A 20124-nucleotide genomic window follows, 5' to 3' on the forward strand; every position below is an offset into this window, starting at 1 on the left:
TATTTGCTTCTGTAATAATTTTTGCCCTTTGGTTTTAACATTTAAAAATGAACACGTGGAAGCCCAAACCGAGAGGAAGATGGGGGAAAGCCTATAAGTCTGTCTCTAGGTTGGGGATAGTTGAGTAGGACTAAAGAAGGGCAGGTCTGCTGGACCTCAGACATGAAAACTCTTCAGCCATCAACTGTGACTTCTACGTGTTGGTAGAAGCAGGAGTCATGAGGTCCATTTGTCCTTTTCTTCTTAGTTTAGACCCTAAAATAAATACATAATAACAAATAGACAAATAGAAAATGAGGGTCATGGAGCCTGGAGAGCTGGCTCAGCAGTTAAGAGCACTGGCTGCCCTTCCAGAGAACCTGGCTTCAATTCCCAACACCCACACGACGGCTCACAATTGTCTGTAACCTCAATTCTAAGGGACCTCATACCTTCACACCAATGCACATAAAATAAAGTTAAATAAATTATAAAAGAAAAGGAGGGTCACACCACTGAAACTCCGGCCCCCCAGATTGGCTTACCACGTTGGCTTTTGGAAACTCCTAGAAATGATGCAGTCTGAACTAATTATATAAGTGCAGTTTTACTGTGAGAATGGTGGTCAGAATCCAAATTCTACTCAGGAAGACAACCTCTAAGCAGGTACAAAGTAAGTCCATGAGTCTCCAGAGACTCTTGATCTTAAAATAAATGGGCTGTACATCATTATTATGGATAAGGAACATTTGCAAATGTGAATGAGTGATTACGATTACGGAGCTGTTAGCACGGGGTCTTAATGAGGGAATGCCCTTGATTTTTAACACGTGCAGGTAGTTCTAATTACCCATGACAGCATCGTGCCAAATGAGAGCACTCAGGAGGACCCCGAAGAATGTCTGTAGCCTGTGAGGACACATGCCCAGACCATTTGTTTGTTTATTAAGAGTTATCTAATTTGTTTTATGTGTATGAATATGGCCTGCATGTATGTTTGTGCACACATGCCTGCCTGGTGCCCTCAGAGGTCAGAAGGCACCAGACCCCTGGAACTGGAATGGCAGTTGTGAGCTGCCATGTGGGTGTTGGTTCTTCTGCAAGAGCAGCAAATACTCTTAAACACTGGGCCATTTCTCCAACCCCAGAGGGTTTTTGTTAATTAGTGTTTGAGCTGTTAGGAGGCAAGGAAAAAGGGAATTTGAATGAATGGGGCAAAACTCTAAATGTCTAAAGGACATTTGGTGTTAAAAAAAAAAAGTTTAAAAAAATGGCTTAGCTGGTTAAAGTGTTTGCTGTGCAAACATGAGGATCCGAGTTCAATACCCACGGAAAAAAAGCCAGATGTGCTAGTGTGTGCCTGTGATCCAGGGCTGGAGTTCACTGGCCAGCTAGTCTTGTCGAATCAGTGATTCTCGTGTTTGGAGAGAGATCTTGTCTCAAAAATTAGGTGGGGAGGGGGATACCCAAATTTGACCTCTGGCATCTGTACACATTTGCACACAAACATGTACTTATGCATGCCCACCCCCTAAAAGAGAAAGGAAAGCGGTAAAAAGGATGAAGGCAAAGCTGGCCTTTGGAATGTGTGGTCCTGATCTCTCTGGTGCATGCAGAAGGAGGTTGTGGCTTGGTGGCCCCTGAGGTGACCTGTCCTATGTAAATGATGGTGCAATAGCTTTTTCACAACAGGGCAATTAAGGTTGACACCAGTGTGACATTCATTATGGTGATACTGGAAATTTAGAAATTCTGTGGCGCCCCAGGGGCTTCTGAGACAAACATAGTTCCCAGCATAATTCTTGCTGAAGATGTGTTAAACCTGCCCCATCTTCCTGGGTCATAAAGTATGGGAGGTCCCTCAACCAACACCTTCTCCTGGGGCTGGGTCCTCCTTCCTGGTGTAGCTGCCTGCCTGACACCTGTTCACTGTATTCTTCACCTGGGCCTTCATGGCACAGTGTTGGGGATCTTGGTTCCAGTATAAAGTTCTCCTTTTGGTATTTTCTTCATTGCTATGTGAACTTCTAAACAAGTTCACCTGCCAACATTTGACTGGAGGTGCTGTGTGGAACAGGCTGTAGCTTCGCATCCTTTAGAACTGGAAAGGAGGGACCTACTTAAAAACAAGAAAGCTTATTTGAGTGTGTGTGTGTGTGTGTGTGTGTGTGTGTGTGTGTGTGTGTGTGTGTGTGTGTGTGTGTGTGTGTGTGTGTGGTGGGGGGGTCATGTGGAGGCCAGAGGACAACCTGTGGGAGGGAGTTGGTTCTCTTTTTCCACTAGATGGGTCCTAGGGAATCACACTTAAGTGGTCACTCTTGGAGGCAATTGTCTTTATCCGTTGAGCCATGTCAATCATACAAGAGATACTTAATTGAAGAGACTTACCTAACTCAAACCCCACAGAGAGGACCTGCTGAGTCCCAACCCCCAACTCCTCTGGTTCCTGCCTGTTTGCCTCTTAATGAAGCAAGGTGTCAAGTTTTCCACAGTATGTTTTTCCAGAAAGCCAGAGACCTGGAAGTTTCCATAAAGGAACATTGGTTATTTGTGCAACTTTTCTTGTTTCTTCAGAACCCTGTCATTCTGGAGCCCTTCTAAGCTTTGATGGCCAGGCCCGTCCTGCAAGCTTTTCTTACTGGTTTATGACTTTGTGGCTGTTGGCTACCACACCCCAGCATGCTTTGGAAGGACTTGTGCATGGGGCCATCTTAGGGAGAAGGGGAAACACAAAATCACTTGAATTAAAAATGGGAACAAAACTTGGGATGGAGGAATGGCTCCATGGCTAAGAGCATGTATTGTTTTATAGAGAGTCCATGTTTAATTCCCAGCACCCAAAGATCTGGTGTGCCTCTGGCCTCTGAGGCCAGAGACATGCACATATCTTTCCCACATAATACATATGATTGAAATAAAAATAATTAAGTATTTTTTAAAAAGGGGAGGCAGGTGGATCTCTATAAGTTGGAGGCCAGACTGGTATACAGAGCAAGTTCCAGGACAGCCAAGGACAGCTAAAGCTATATAGACAAACCCTGTCTCAAAGAATAAAAACAAAACCCCCACCCCCAAAAGGACCCAGACTAATTTCAGTGTGGAAATATTTGGCATTCTGCACTTAGTTTTGCCATTTAATTAGTGACATACTGGGTAGCCAAGACTGGCCTCCAACTCATCATGTAACCCAGGCTGTCCTTGAACTCAGTCCTCTTCCTGCCTCTACCTCCTTAGTGCTAGATAATAGGAATGCGTATTGTATGTATCTGCATTCTTTAGTGTGTGCAGAGAGATGAGGGGAATGGCAGTGAAGTAAAGCTTGACCAGAAGCATGGTTCGTGTTCTCTCTCTCTCTCTCTCTCTCTCTCTCTCTCTCTCTCTCTCTCTCTCTCTCTCTCTCTCTCTCTCTCTCTCTGTTTATATGTGTATTTGTTCTTCCATCTCTCTGGGTTATAAGACTTAAAAAAAAAACCACCAAAAATTGCCCTCGAATACTTATAATACCATATTGTTTACCTATTTTTGTTACCTCTAAAACTTATTACTCCAAATAAGATCTCTACACCCACTAAGAAACAACCCCTCCTCCAGCACTTGAGATCCTCAAGTCTATTATTTTTTATCTATGAATTTACCTATTCTTAGTACCTGATGTTAATGGAATCACAGTGTTCACAGGATGTTTGCCCTTTATGCCCATCTTATTTTACTTAATATCCAGGATTCACGTATGTTATAGTATGAGTCAATTTTTATGCTTGTGTCTGAGTCCTTGCTTTCAGTTCGTTGGGGTATGCACTTAGCGGAATTGCTGGATCCTATGACAGTCCTCTGTGTAGGTTTCGAAGGTGAGCATTGTTAAAGAGCTGGGTGCCCTGCTGCCACCCACTTTGTTAGCACCTTCAGGCAACCAACAGGCTGCTGAGTGGGTACCCTTTCATTTTGCAGAGTAAGTCACACGGCCTCTGTAGTGATGCAGGAGTTGTTGACTGGGCAGAGTGAAGAGATTCTATTTTCACTGGTGGTGGTACAGGGTCTGATGGTGCAGCCCTGCTCTCTGGATAACCCCCCTACAAAGTAAACTGCTACCCATCAATGCCGGTTTAAGCATTAACAAGTGTTTGCCTTCATTTCTGGGTGATGACAAGCAGCCCCAAGTGCCAGTCCCTCCACACGTGTGAGCCCCATGCCCAATTACATTCAGAAGGCATGGTTTGACATCCTTAGGAACCTTCTGGAAATAAGTCCCATATCTTAACAGCAGCAGGCGTATTCATATGCCACCTTTCTGAAGCCACAGCGATGGCTGTTTTCTGGGAAGTCACAGGGGCATCTGTTGCCACATGGACACTTCCTTCGAGCTGGCTCAGGGTACAGCTTCTGGATGTTTATTCCACTTGGTAGGCAACACCTGGGTATTTGGAAATCTTTGGATATTTTCTTGTTTTGCAATGAGGAAGCCAAACATCCAGGTGACCGTTGGGGCCTTTGGCCTTTGACTCTCTGGTGATACGTTTGGTTCTGCGTTGATATTAAATCGTCATTCCCTGTTGTCACCTGAGTGTAGCTGAAGCCTTTACAGGCACTTAAAGAGATTTGAGATAGCAGAAAGAGTATGGGGGTAAAAAAGCAAAAACAAAACAAAAAACCCCAACTGTCTGGACCACCTTCTGTCTTCACATGGGTGGGGTGTGGAACAGTTATGGAATCTGCTTTTTGTGCTCCAAGCTAAAGAGCTCAGGGGCTTAGATCCGGTCTGCTTTGTTTCAATACTGAAATGTTATTTCAAGAAAGACCTTCGTGAACATAGTTTGGAGCTCTGCTCGCCAATTCTGTTATTTGGCAGCTGGAAAATAACGATGAATTCCACACACATTTGGCTGTGGGCAGGAATGAAAATAAAGTTACAGGAATGTTACTCGATGCAGGATCCCTCCTGTCCCTGGCCTTTTGTTCTTGGTCAGTTAGAGAGATCCAGATGAGGACATTCTCCAGAGCAGGATCTAGGGCCCATCGGATGGCTGAGGAGCTCTTCTCTTTCAGTTCCCAAGTCTGTGTGTCCCTGTGTGTGCACACACATGTTTGGAGGCTGGAGGTTGCCATCAAGTGTCTCCCTCAATCGCTTTCTACCTTATTTTGTGAGACAAGGTCTCTCACTGAACCTTGAATTTGCTGATTGGCTAGAATGATTATTTTCTGTGGACTAGACACCCAAATATAGCATTAACAAGGTTAAACAACAACAAGTGTCATTAATTTTAATGGGTGCCACCAAATTATTCCTCGGACTGGTTTCTCCGGCTTTACGTTGCAATTCTCCTTTTGTGTCTGTATTCCCTTATAGTCACTCACCAAGTTCTAAAGTGACACTGATCTTCCTAATTTTGTTAATCAGCTGGTGAACAAGGATCTCATTATTGTTTTCATTTGCATTCCCCTGATTGCTAATGAGGCTGAGCAGCTTTCAGATTTGGGGGGGATGGTTTACATTCCCTGTTCTCTGAAAGCAAAAACAATGTATAGGCATTTGACCCAAATAACAAGATGATTGTGGCCCTGCAGATCTGAGACACTGAGAAGAGCACACTGAAGGGCAAGGGGCTGTTTGCATGCTTGCTGCAAGGGTACCCTCTTCAGGTCACACAGAAGCTTGGTGTGCACACACTGATTTAATACGTTTCCAAACTTGTGGTTTCCATTTTCCTTCTCTCCTTCCTTTCTTTCTTTCTGTCTGTCTGTCTGTCTGTCTGTCTTTCTGTCTGTCTTTCTGTCTGTCTTTGTGTCTCTCTCTCTGTGTGTCTCTGTGTGTCTCTCTCTGTGTGTCTCTCTCTGTGTGTCTCTCTCTGTGTGTCTCTCTCTGTGTGTCTCTCTCTGTGTGTCTCTCTCTGTGTGTCTCTCTCTGTGTGTCTCTCTCTCTGTGTCTCTCTCTGTGTGTCTCTGTGTGTCTCTGTGTGTCTCTGTGTGTCTCTCTGTGTCTCTGTCTGTCTCTGTCTGTCTGTCTGTCTGTCTGTCTGTCTGTCTGTCTGTCTCTCTCTCTCTCTCTCTCTCTCTCTCTCTCTCTCTCGTCCCACCGCTGGCAGTTTCTAAGAGCATCAGTTTGAAAAATGCCACAGTTTTAAAATTTGGGCTTGATGGTATGTCACGGAATGCAATTGGGAGCACGAGTTAGTTGGAAAGAAAATATGAAAGCGCTGCATGCGGTGGAGTGTTGACTGAGTCATCAGGCTCTAGAAGAGTGGAGATGCCCACTTCTGTATAGTGCATCTTACTGTAATAGCATTCATCCATGTTAACTTACTGACATTTGCAGTGTGTCTCCAAGAAGTTAATATTCAGGACTTTCTTAGAATGCCATAGACCCAAGGAAACAACTAACATGTACTCTGCAAGGGAGGTGGGGGGGCGGTATCCAAAAAGGTAGCGGCCCGGCTGTGCTACTCCAAGTCAAGATCTGTTGTCTCGGGCAGCCAACGTCACCTCCCTTAGCAGTTCAGGGGTAAATCCATTTGGAATATGCCATGTGCCAGAGCCTGAATCCAGACACAAGAAAGACATTGACAGTTTGGATGGGGTCCAGAGTAAGGCGCTGCCATGATTAAAGGCTTACAGACGTGACATTTGAGCGGGGGCTCAAAGAACTGAATATTTACAGCAGGGCTCAAGGCTGGATTATGAGGCTTGGTGACTCTGGAGCCTGTGGTGGCTGCATCCCTAAATTGCCCTCCATGTGTCTGGCAAGGAGAGAGCCATTTCTGATATTCCCAAGATCCTGGGATGCAGAGGGTCTGCCTTGAGTTCTGCAAGAACTCATCTTCCAGAGCGACAACTTCAGGTAGCACCTGTGACAGAAATTAGATTGGTTCCCGTGAGACCGTGGAATTTGGCATGGGCTCCCCCATCAGGACACTCATACTGCACGGGGTAGGGAACTTTTAGCCATATGGCTTCCTCTCGGGCTGTCTTGCAGGTCCTGCAAGGAGACCAATGCGATTGTTTTGCGTAGGGCACAGATTGTCTCCATTATCAGTCTAAAGTCCTCAGATTCGTTCCCTCTCCCTCCTATCTTGTTTGTGAGTCAGTTTTCCTCTGCCACCTTTCCCTGCTGGACTCTGAGGCAACTCCACAGTTGTGCAAGGGTTGGGGTCAGTGGCATCTAAGCAAGGTGACTTCTCAGCCTCATTCCTAACGCGTTGCTTGTGCCTTTGAGAGGGATCCAGCCCCTCATCCCAGTGGCACAATATGACATCCTGGTTGGGGACAATGGTCTTGGTTTGGCCTCAGCACAGCAATAGCCCTACTCTGCAGTTACAGTTGCCGGCATACTCTTACCCCTATTGGAAGGTGCATTATGGGACAACTGGCCTGCCCTCAATTCTTAGAAGGATGTGACCATGAAGTGTCTCTCCTTACTCTTTAGTCTAGGTTCTCACAAGACGAGAACATCAGAACCTAGTGTGAGCTGACAGGCTGTGGTCAGTTTTACATCCCCTTCTTATCTTTGGAAAGTCTCAAGGCACTTACAAACAAATGGATATGTAACTTGGAGTCCTTGCTCCCGTGTCTGGAATTCTGGGAATACCAGGAAAATGTGCCATTCATTCATCACCCTGCAGAGATGGGGGAGGGGCAGACCCATGGTCCCAGTTGAAACTTCTTGAGACTTCCATAGATCTGGGGGCCCAGAGAAAGAAGCAAGAGGTTCCAGGAACAGAATAAATCTGTGCCAAGGGCTTCTGGGGGAATTGAATTAGCTAAAGCAGAAGGTGTGTCATATAGCCGGTGATCATCAGTGTTGGCTCCAGGTGGTTACATGGTACACTGGGGACTGTAGCTCCCATTGGAAGACTGGCCTTAGGAGCCAGTTAGGTATGAAATTGTATGGCTTAATGATAGGGCCTCTTGGCCATATGGGTTCTCCTAATGGGACCTCAAATCTAAGACAAGGGCACACCTTTGTGTACTATGCCAATACCTGCCTGCTAGGCTGTTCTATGGAAACAGTTTACACTTCTTCTACATTCTCTGCTTCCACCAACTAAACTCTCAGCCCCAGCCAACTTCATTTTAAGTTAAGAAAGCATACTACTGGTGTTTGGTATTAAGCTTGTTATAAATAGCAACTTTTCCTTTGGCTTTTTCAGGTACGAAATCAGCACTGGAGCCTTATCATGGAGAGTGTGGTTCCATCGGACAAAGGCAATTACACCTGTCTAGTGGAGAATGAGTACGGGTCCATCAACCACACATACCACCTTGATGTTGTTGGTGAGTTTGGTACTGTACTGCTGCCCCAAAGGCAATCTATTCTAGCTTGACTCACTTAAAGCCACAACAGTGAGGGTATTTTCTCCTCACAGTTAAGGAGAATGAGCTTGTCTCCCTTTTGTACCCATAAGTTGTCATCTGAGGAGGTTGCAGCAGCTGTCATAGGACTGTGTTCTGTTTTATGGGTAACCAGGTTTTATGGGATTCAGGGGGATCATCTTGGTACCTAAGCATTATCTTTTATCGGGGGCTATGGTATAAACATCTAATTCTGGAAGCTAAGATTGCTCTGAATAATCTTAATGTGTGCAGAAAAATGTTTAATTATGTGTACACGTGTGTATCTATGTGTGGATTTGTGCAAGTGAGTGCAGGTGCCTGTAGAGGCCAGAAGAGGGCCTTGGATCTCCTGGAGCTAGCGTGGTAGACAGTTATGTACCACCCAGTGTAGATGCTGAGGCTGGAACCCAGGATGCTGAGGCTGGAACCCAGGATGCTGAGGCTGGAACCCAGGATGCTGAGGCTGGAACCCAGGATGCTGAGGATGGAACCCAGGATGCTGAGGATGGAACCCAGGATGCTGAGGATGGAACCCAGGTCCTTGGAAGAGCAGTATGTGCTCTTAACTGCTGAGCTGCCTTTCCAGCCCTGGAAAATTTTGTTTTTAAAAGAGTGGAACATTGTGTAAAGGAGGGCAACTTACCACATTGGCTGAAGAGTAAAGAAAAAGTTGGTGTAATGATTGAGCCTGTGCCTCGTTGGAGGAAAAAAGTCAATGTCAGAGATGGTCATTAGGTAGTTTTATGCCTACTCCCAGGAGATGTTTCTCTGAGCAAAGGGGACCACCTCTGACAGCTCACAAGTATGTTTCTGTCACAGATAAGGAGTTCTTTTTGTTGCCCATCTTAAGGTTATGTAGCCTGTAGTTCCCAAAAGAAGCATTTCTTCCCAAGTTTTACTGGTTACCATGGGTTTTTGTTGTGACTAATGAAGAGATTGGATTGGTTGCTCCATTAGTTACTTTTATTGTTGCACAAAATACTCAACAAAAGCAATTTATAGGAGGAGGATTTCATTTGGGCTCACAGTTGTGTCTATCATGGTGGGAAAGGCATGGATTCAAGAACAAGGTACCTCATTCCTCTTTTTGTGCAGTCCATTTAATGGGGTACCCACCTGTAGGGTGGATCTTCCCACCTTTATTAGTGCAATCTAGAAATTCCTGCATAGACTTGCCCCGAGGTTTGTCTCCTAGGCAACTTGAGGTCCTGTCAAGTTGGTAGTCAGTGTTTGCTGGCACGGTCACCGGTTACCTACTCTTGTGTTGCGCAGATGGTGGGTTCAGATCTCTTCCCTGTAGAAGCTGTCTGTGCTCTGACTTGTTAGGCAGGGTAACACTTGCTCCTTCCCTGTCCTCAGTCATTTCTTTGGATTACTCTTTCATGTGCAAACTATTGACTGAGACCCCCAACTCCGAGCTCACAGGGATCCATTTTGATTTCTCATGGCCTTGGTGACTCCACAAACTTTGTAAACACGACTCTCCTACATCATTTCCTAGGCATGGTGCTGGATATTATCTTACTTATGGGCACTTCTGTCTCTTTTATAAAATATAAACTATTTGAAGGGAGATTCTGCAAATTCTTGAATTACCCAAGAACCACTAAAAACTCCTCAATAGACAATTTACCAAAAAAAAAAAAACATAGATTTGTTTAATTGAAGATTTAGGTTACCTAATAGTTAAACAGAAAGTCGTATTGATTTTCTGTCTAGTTAAGTGAGGTTATAGTCACAAAAACTCTGCCTAATGAGCATTGTTTGTACAGTCTTTAACTTCCATTTGAGTGTAAGCATTTCAGCGACAAGAGTTTTTGAGTTACTTAGAGGGCTTAATGTGAAATTTGATAGACCATTGTGTGTGTGTTTTATTTACCCTATGACTATCCATAAAAGAGTGTCAGAGCCTTCTTTTATGCCTTAATTTTTATTTACTTCTATGGTTTTTTTGAGATAGAGGCTCATGTAGTTCAGGTTAGCCTTGAACTTGCTTTGTAGCTGAAGATGACCTTGAACTCTCCTCACCCTCCAGTCTCCACCTCCCTAGTGTGGAGATTACAGGTGCTTGCTACCACACCAGGCTTCTGTCTTCTACTTCTCCATCCCCAAATATCTAGGACTGAAGTGATGGCCTGCCATGTGTTAGGCAATTGCTCTATTGTTGAGCTATATTCCAGACATTGGGGCGGGGGTTGGGTTTTTTATTTGATTTTTTTTGAGACAGGGTTTCTCTGTGTAGCCTTGGCTATCCTAGAACTCTCACTCTGTAGACCAGGCTGGCCTCTGCCTCCTGAGTGCTGGGGTTAAAGGTGTACACCACCACCACCACCCAGCTATTGCAGACATTTAAAAAATGTGTACATTCTGTATTGAGACAAGATCTTGTTAAGTTGCTCAGACTGTCCTTGAGCTTTCTCTGTTGCCCAGGCAGGTCAGCATTTTGATCTTCTGCCTCAGCACCCTGAGCAGCTCATCTTACAACCTGCATCATCAGGTCTGGCCCTGGTCCTGTTTCTTATAGAGACGTTTGTGCTACGCTAGGCTCAGATATTTTAGTAAATACACACACGCGCACAGCGGAGTGACGTGTGAGAGGATTTCTTTTGTCACAAATGGCTCTAAATCCATTCATCAAAGAGCACATGATTTGGGATTTACTTCAGGCTGTGTGGACTGAATCTGACAGGAGTGTTTGCATTGGGAAAAGAAAGTTAGATTTGGAGCTAAAAGCTCTGAATACTTAAATTTAAAATTAAGTAATTTATTATGGAGGGAAAAAATTGTTCTGTGGGAGTCCTTTGGGATTTTAGCCTAGCACAGGTCTGCAAATTATTCATGATTGGGGCCATTCCAAGAATTGAGGAGTCAAGGCAGGGCCGCTGTAGCCCCAGGGTCTTGCTTACAGTGGGTTTTAGCTCGGAGTTGTTGTGTTAAACATCCAAAAGCCCCTCGCCCCACCTCCCCTTTGAGCTCTCTGGCAGCTCATCCCTGTGAAAGCTCTGAAGTCTCTCTTAGAGTTTAGGGCTGGGATTTGAATGAGGCTGCTGAATAATGGAGCTGGGCTGTCTCGTGTTAATCCCCTGGCAATCGGGCTCGCTGAAAAAAGTGGATGATTCAGTGATGTGATGTGGAGGGAGCGTGGAGTGTACAGAGCGATGCAGAGAGAGGCCTGATTATGTCACAAGCTTGGGAGATCGCCCAGCTCAACCCGGGCCAATAATGACACAATGCTGGTTGGGAATATCCATTAAAGCACAACTCCAGTGATTTCTTTCTAAGCCTTGAACCTTCTTTTTAAATAGAAGCCGAAAGTCAGTGGACTATGAGCCGTTCACAGTAAAGATGGAGGTGTGAAGTACTCTCCCTCTTTTTTATTCTTTCTTTATTTATTGCTGAAAACCCCAGCAATTGCTCCGAGAGTCACCAATAAACGAAGAACCGAGTCAGCCGGAGAACCTCATAGAGACTTGCAGGGTTGGCAGCCGTTTGAACATCTTGGCAAGTGGAAACAGAAAGGATTCAGGCTTAAGCAAGGAACGAACCCCTGGTGGCCCTGGAGCCCAAATGCAGTCCTTGGCTGTGTGGTATCCTGGTCTCGGTCACCTCTTTATTTCACAGACAGCCAGAACGTGTTCCCAGTGACCAGGAAGTTTGGCTCTTGCTGGAGTGTGGCTAAGATGCCTCCATCTGTGGCTCAGGTGTTAGAACCCAGCAAGCCCGAAAGGCCTCACCTCCGCACGTCGGTGTAAAAGCATGGAGTTTAGGTGATACTCTTGTGTTCTGGAAGGAAACAGCGGGCCATGGTTGTGTGTGAGGAGATTGCTCTTCATTTACAAGGTCCTTTTAGGAGCCTTGTTTGATCCTCATTAAAATTGACACCATTCCTTTTGAGCCATTTGCAGCAAAGGAAAATTAGTATGAAGCTCCAGTCTCAGTGGCTGTGGCAATAGTAAAACAGCCTGCCAAGTAAATGGCTAGGGGAGGTGGTGAGTCTTCACCGGGATTCCTCAGAGGGATGCTGAAGGCCTTGATCTGTTGATGGATGCCCCCACCACCACCAAGTGGCATCGAGGAGTCATTAACTCTTATCACTGGATCTGACCCAAGAACTGAGGCCCTGGCATGTTAGGAACAAACACAGCTTGGGGTCATGATACAAGCAGCCAGCCCAATGGCAGGAACCTCTGGGCACCAGAAGAGCTTCTGGACCTGCTTTATAACCATAAAATTGGGAAGATGATGTTTACCTTGCTTGTATGATGGGCTGTATTAGTGCCCTAAAAGCGCTATAATTAATTTCCCCATGTGGGTTATTCTTTAATAACTTTTGTTAGTCTCAGCCAGGGGGGAGGGAGAGAGACGGAGAGATGGGGGGAGAGACACGGTGGGGGAGAGACAGGGGGGGGGACTAGTGGGGTGTGCATGGATGTGTGGCTGCTGGAGGACAACTTCTGTTCCTTAGGAACATTCACAGCCCCACCTCCAAGGTCTGTCACTGTGACCTTGGGCTCATCAATTTCCATGCCTAGCTTTTTTCCAAGGGTTTTGGGGATCAAACCAGGTTCTCATACTTGGAAGGCAGGTGTCTTAACTAGGCAAATGGAGTGCCATTTGGGGAGCAGTAGGTGAAGTTCTGTTTCCTGCTGACTTTGCACCTCTGGTTAATGATGTCATCCAGGCCATCTTATTTTGGCTTGGTTGTTGGCGTAAGACAATCACAGAGCCTCTGTTCTCCTTCTTCCATCCCTGAACCCCATCTCAGAGCTCAGGAAATTTAGGCATAGCAGATGTCAGTGATGTGTGTGAGGACCTGAAGACACCAGAGCAGGGGTCAATGATGTGTGTGAGGACTGGAGGAGATGCCAGAGCAGGGGTCTCAGACCAGACAGTCTCTTTGGCTCTAATTCAGACCATTAATGTGTCAGGCATGGTGGAGGTGGCTCAGTAGGTAGAACACTTGCCGAGCAAATGGACTTGAGGTCTAGAGTTTGGATCCTTAGAACCCAGATAAATGCTGAGTGACTGTGGCATATCCAGCCTTGGAGGATGGAGAAAGGATTCCCTGAGCAAGTTGGCTACTGAGATTAGCTGTGTCAGGGAGCTCTGAGTTTGAAAGACCTTGCCACAGAGAATAAAGTAGAAGAGTAATCAAGGAAGTTCCTGATATGAACCTCAGGCCTCTACAGGTACACACATGCATGGGCCCACACATGTGCAAGCATACATACATACACATGTATGAAGAAGTGGGGGATTAGTGCCCTTCCTCCCTCATGTAGTCTCTTTGGCTTTGAGTTATGGTCTTGCTTCCCATTATAACTCTTATGTTCCCAGAGACTATTGGATGCTTATTGGCAACCCCTTTCTCCTGACGTTTGATACGTGGGGGCCAGAATGCGGTGGAGGCATGGATAGTACCTCAGATCCCTTCTTAGTTTAATTCTCTGGAGTCTCATCTCCTACACCAGGTGTTGGGTGGTTGGGGCTATCGTATGCTTTCCTTCACTTCTGTCTGGGTGGAGGTGGCTCAGCCTTTACCACCAGTCCTGACTAGTCACTGGCAGGCCAGAATGACACTGTTGGCTAGTCCCCGACATAAATCCTCCACAGCTCAGCTCTAAACGTGATGGGACTTAGCCTGGCAGCATGTACCGAGCACCTCAGCTGTGCATTCAATAGGAAGGAGGTCTTGCTTCTTCCAGGTAGACTGTTAAGCCCTGTTGTGTGGCCAACTCCCAGCCTGGAGCCTCTGGCAGTTCTAGTGGGAGAGGGAGATAGTGCACAGAGCATTGGTTTGCTACATGGAGGCGGGGATGACAAAGGCTTTGGTGTGATCTCAGAGCAGTGAGGAAGGGATCGAAGGAGTCAGAATTCCTTAAGCCATATCCGATTACCGTGGTACTTGCTGTGGATCTGGAATAGTGCTCACATCACTGATGAAAAGTGATATTATATTAGGGGCTTGGGCTGGGGTGTGGCTTACTTGGTGGAGAACTTGCTAGCATACATGGTGAAGTCCTGTGTCCCATTCCCAGCCCTGCACACAACCACGTGTGACATGACATGTTTATAATCTTAGCACTTGGGGAGAGGATTAGAAGCCCATGGACATCTTTGGCTACAAAGTGAGTTTGAGGCCAGCCTGGGCTGTAATGAGATCCTGTATCAAAAATGACAATAAATGGTGGCAGCCAGTCTAGTGGTAACTCAGTTAACCATTGAGTTCATTATTGAAACTGCCACTAGTAGGATCACCTTGATTTCTGCTGAGAAAGACCTTATGCAAATCTTGGTTTCTATCTGACAGGAGCTTGATGTGACATGTGGGATCTTGGCTAGAGCGTTGACATGACCTTGAACTAAGGCACTGGATGCCAGTGTGCCTTCCATTCTTGGAGCATATAGGAAGGCCTAGGCTTCATCACTGGGCTCCCGAGGGGCCCTGCAGCGGTTTTCTGGCCTCCATGCCTTGTCTACATTTGTCCGTATTTATGACCTTGCTGCCAGCTAACACGGTCCCATTTCTTGCTATAGCTTGACACCTGTTTTATACTAGAGCTGGCTCTCTCTCTGCCAGTTCTGGACTTAGGAAGACTACCTGGAGGGAGGCAGAAAGCCCCTCCACTGCAAACGGGCTAAGGTTTAAGGTTGCATGAAGGTGATATGTCGCAGTGAATAACTCAGATTCATAGCCCTGGAGTAGCAGCTGGCGGGAAGCACATCCCTGTTGCTCTGCGGCTCCCACAGCCATTTTTACCTTTCCAAGCCATGGCTGCCACAGTCTCCTTGCCAAATTGTGCCTTTTGGGAGTCAGGTGGGAATTATGCAGGGGTGGTTTGGGTGGATATGCATTTATATCCCGCTTTTGCCTTCTGTGGCCTTGGGAAGCCCTAGTACCTGTGTGTGTTGAGTCCTTAGCTGTGCCGTGCGGGTATTTTTGTTCATCTGTGTTGCTGTGGTCATGTACCCTCTATCACTTTGGGGAAGAAAGGTTCATTTTGCCTCATGAATTCAGAGGTATTTCAGTCCATCACTGGAGGAAAGAGAGAGGAGCTGACTTTGTGGTGGGAGCCTGGGGTGGCGTGGGTGAGAAACTGGGGGAGCACAGCCAGCTCTGCCACTCACTTCTGCTAGCCAGGCCTCGCTTGCTCAAGGTCATAGAGCACTCAAGATAGGGCCACTAGTTGGAAATCAAACATTCAAAGTCCGAGCCTTTGGGGGCCATTTCTGACTCAAACCAAAATGGACAATAACCTGCTGTCTTTGTAGCACCTACCAAAGAAAGAGTTGCCATGAGAGCAGTGCCCTAAATCATGACATGGGTGACCATTGGTCACTCTTATTAGGCAATCCCATGCCTCTTTCCCTGTCTCCAGGCTGAGGCACACATTCAGCCTATTTCTAATCACAGGAATGGTAAGGCTTAGTACTTTCTTCAGGATGGGGATTTCCAAACTCCCTGGGGTCAAAGCCGTTTAATGAGATTTCATTCCTCAGAGCAGCTCCACATTCCTGCCTTACCACAAGGCTTCCCAGGGCAGAGTCTGGTCAGCAGTCAGCTGCTTCAAGGGCATTGACTGGCAAATGAGTGTTTTCCGGGAAGAAGTTATCCCTTGTGAGCTCTAGGAGCAGAGGATGGCTCATGGGTACCAACCTGGTAAGGATCTGTCAGAACTTGGTAATAGTCCACTTTTGCTCTGTTCCTGCAAACCTTCAGATGCCCTTTGACCCACAGTTGAGGAAGGAAGGTTATTGATTTCCCTCAGTTCTGGCATGAGTCCTGGTAGAGGTGACCAACAAAGAGGGATAATATTTGGTTGGCTGTCTGATCTTTGGCACGGCTTCTGAGGTAGGAGGATGTAGAAGTGTTGCAGTCAGGTTAATGTCTTCCAGGTCTGTGTGTGAAGATGACTCTTCCTGGGGCTGTGCATAGGAAGTGCAGGTGAGAGTGGGCGGATAGAGAGCTGCTTAACTACAGCTGGGAGGGAGCAAGCCTAGCTTGAGGATGTGGTCATGGACAGCACAGAGTATGGTAATGGGCCCCTCTGGTTGAGCATCCTTAATCTGCCAAGTCAATCTCCAAAACATCTTTGTATCATCGGTTAAAGATCGCCATGTGGTTTCAGATTTTGGAGAAGTTCAACCAGTGAAACAGATGCCACACATATTCTACCATCTGAGAAATGCCCTAATTAGAAGCAATTCTGGCCGCAAGTGCTTTAGATAAGACACATTTACCCTGTTTTATAAGTAACTTATATTTGGAGTTTGGGGCATCCTAATGTATTCCAAATTCTGAAACAGAAAAACTATGGAGTTTTAAATACATGTGTTTATACAGCTTAGTCAGTACCTGCCTTTATGAGCTAAAGGGCCGTGTTGTTGAGTATTATGCTAGCTCCCATTTGGAATGAGTATGGCTGTGGCGCTATGTTCTTCTCCTTGTAAGTGATACATCTAGGTTTGTTCTTTGAACACCCTGCTGTTGTGTTCACCTTCTTCCTGTTCAGTTTATATTCACAGAAAAGAAGGGATAATATGTTGGGTTGTGCTGCTAACATAGTAGATTTGATTTGGAAGGCTGTACTTTTTGACTGGTGTGGTTTTTTACATAGCAGGTCCAGGGCAGGAGGCTGTGGGAAGGAGGTGGCCAAGGACACTGATGTTGCCATGGGCATGGTGTTCTGAAAAGAGAGGGTGTCACTGTCATGGTTTGGGGGAGACATTAGAACATTGTGTGTATTGTATCGTGACGGTGAGCCCTCTATCTTGACAGTGAAGGGTTTGGGATCTGGGTGATGGTTTTGAGTCTTTCTACTACTTTAGTGCATCCTGAGCCACAAGTAATTTTCATCGTCCTCGTTTTGTTGGCTCCAGGAAAACAAACAGTTGATGGTTTGGCCTCTCATGTTTGTCTGTACCTAAGGGAGGCATTTCTTGTTTGCTCAGATGGGCTGAAGGCTTTTCCTTCTGCTTGATCCACCCCAGGAGCCTAACAAGGCATCTGACGGATTAGCATGAAGCTTTCTGGACTTCTTCTAAACAGTGAAGGTTGATGCTGAGAGCCAAGCTGCCTTCTAGGTATCCTTGTGCCTACACACACCGGTCTCTTCATTTCTTTCTTGTGACCCATATGCTGTTGCCATAGCCGTAGTATGTAATCATATTTAGGTTGTGCATAACCTTGTTCCCATTAAAACATGACCACAACAAGCTCTGTGCACATCTATTAATTGGGCACCTGTGAATACTTTCCAAGGACATATTTCTAAAAATAGGCTAACTTGATCCTTTCAGACAGATATTTGCATAACATTTGAAACCCAAGGCACAGCATTTTGACTTTAGGGGTTTTCAAGTGACTCCCGTTTTGTTTCCTTGCAAATCATTTGAGAGAAGGTGTAGTCTAATTCGAAGTTCAGCCTTTCTAATAAGAGGGTGTATTTAATGCCTGAGCAATTTAAAAAGAAAAAAAAAAACCTTGTCCAGCATGCTTTTCCTGTGAGGGCAGCCCAGCTCTGCACACTCCAGCTAAAATCACACATTCCTGAGTTGTGCCGTGGGGTGCAGGCCTTTATGGTGTCCTGCTTGGTAGGGTGGCTCTCAGCTGTGTTTACCTCTGCTCCTCAGGAGGGAGTCTGTGGTCATCTGACTTCGGACATCTGACGTCTGAGTTGGCATCAGCAGCATCGGCACTGAAGCCCAATGTAGGGGAACCTCGTGTAGACTTGGTGTTGAAAGAACGGCTGCCATTTGGTAGAATGAGCAAGGTAATAGACTTTGCTAGCCAAGAGTGTGGGTTTACCACAACCCTAGGGATGATGTGGACCTTGCTGGCTCACCGATGTTGTCACCTTTGCTGTGGTTGTGCTGGAGCTGGAGCTCAGTTGAGTGCCTGCCTAATATGCATGGAGCCTCAGGTTCCATCCCCAGTGCTGCAGAAACTGGGCTCGGTGGTGTACACCTATAATTGCAGATGGAAGCGGAAGGATCAGAAATTTAAGGTCATTGTCGGCAGTATAGCTAGTTTGAAGCCAGCCTGTGCTACATGGATAGCATGAAACTGACCATTTTAAACTTTTTTTAAAGGTATGGTTTAGTGATATTTAACACACCGAAAATATCACCGTTGTCTGGTCTCCTGAACTTGTTTATCTCCTAAAGCCAAGTCCCCTTTAAAGAAAAGCAGAGGCACTTTCGAATCTGAACATGGTGTAAGCGTTCTCAGTGCTGATGCACCTCTTAGGGCCCAGAGCTCAAGGGTATCTTACACATTTGGGGTCTAAGTGGCACCAAGCTCTGCTCCTATAATTTCCCTAAAATGACCTAAACTGACAACCCAGCAGGCAGAAGGCTGAGTCATCGTCTGTGACATTCTTTAGGGAGGGTCCTTTGCTTCTACCTGCTTGGTTCTCCCAGCCCTGAGCCCCGCCAGCCAGCCCGTCGCTCTGCCTGTCCACACCAGTGAGCAAGCACAAAGGAGTCGGTGGTGTTTTGCTTCCAGTACTTTGCACGGTGCACCCTTCCTAAGAAATTTTGTGACTTCAGCACTGGAGAGGAGACACTTAATCCCTTCCTAAACAACCTTGCTCCTCAGACTCTGCTGTCTCTGCAGAGGTGTGGGGGAGGGTCTGGGGTGGGGTCGGTTGAAGACAGCCAGAGCCCCAGCCTGGTTCAGCAGGACTTTGCATAGGCAGATGCTCCCAGCGGGAGGGGTGTCTATCTGTTGGAACAGCAGTGAAGATCAGAAGACAGACCGAAAGCCAGGCACCTTTTCTAGTGCAAGCTCGAATCTGGTGCAGAGGGCTGGAGGGGAGGTTCAGTGGTTAAGAGTGCCTACTGCTCTTGCAGAGGAATGGGTTTGGTTATAGCATCCACATCAGGTGGCTCACAACCGCTGGTAACTCGAGTTCTGGAAGATCCAATGTCTCTGAGCATACTTCGCACCTTCCTAATACATTAAAAATAATGACAATCTTTTTTTTTTTAAGTAATGCGGGAGCGGGGAAGGGTTAAGGAAAGGGCTTACTGTGTAAAGTTGCCTGTTGTATAAACATAAGTTTAGGTCTCCAGCAGCCACGCAAAAAAGCTTGGACGGCAGACAGGAGGACGTTGGGTTTGCTGACCCACCAGCCAAGTCCATGAGCAACCCAGAACAGTGAGAGCCTGTCCCAAAACTAAAGGGGAGGGGCTGGTGAGGCGGATTGGTGGTTACAGTACTTGTCATATAGTCCTGATAACCTTGGCTTTGATCCTGGGAACCCAGGTAATGAGCAAGGAGAGAGAACCAACTCTAAACAGTGCTGTGGCAAGTGTGTGCTCCCTACGTACATCATACATATAATAATAAAATAAAACTAAGGGAGAGAGTAGCCAAGGGAGGCACACCCAGTGTTAACCTCTGGCCTCCACATGGAGGTGAAAAGAGAGATGAAAAGAAAGAGAAGAAAGAAAGAGGTAAAGAAGCCTGGCCCTAGTGGTGCATGCCTATAAACCAACATTTGAGAAGCCGGAGTAGGAAGGTCACAAGTTCAAGCTCATCTCAGGCTACAGAGCAAGACCCGCATCTGAAAAATAATAATTCAGGAGACAGAGACCAGAAGATCTCTCTCTGTAAGTTCACACCAGCCCAGTCTACATAGAGAGTTCCAGGACAGCCAGAGCTATGGGGGGGGGCAGCGGGGTGAGAGAGGGGACTGTGCACAACTGTACCCTTTGGGCGGCTTTAACGTTATGTCTTAATTTGAAATTCACACAGAGGCCTCAAATGATTATTTGAAAGCTCCCCCTTCCCTCCCCTTTTGGATCCATGTATCT

At 46.3% G+C, this 20124-nt stretch overlaps 1 protein-coding gene across 14 annotated transcripts in view; it reads left to right on the forward strand.

The window, feature by feature from the left end:
- The window catches only part of Fgfr2 (fibroblast growth factor receptor 2), a 103251-nt gene that overhangs the window by 37787 nt on the left and 45340 nt on the right, over positions 1-20124 (forward strand). For all 14 annotated transcript variants that reach the window (XM_040753084.1, XM_040753105.1, XM_040753100.1 and 11 more), the window contains one exon: positions 8121-8244. In XM_040753084.1, coding sequence (XP_040609018.1) covers positions 8121-8244 — 124 coding nt within the window. The remainder of the gene's footprint in view (positions 1-8120; positions 8245-20124) is intronic.

The sequence above is a fragment of the Mesocricetus auratus genome, unplaced genomic scaffold (genome assembly GCF_017639785.1).
Source record: "Mesocricetus auratus isolate SY011 unplaced genomic scaffold, BCM_Maur_2.0 Super-Scaffold_4256, whole genome shotgun sequence".
NCBI classification, from domain to species: Eukaryota; Metazoa; Chordata; class Mammalia; order Rodentia; family Cricetidae; genus Mesocricetus; species Mesocricetus auratus.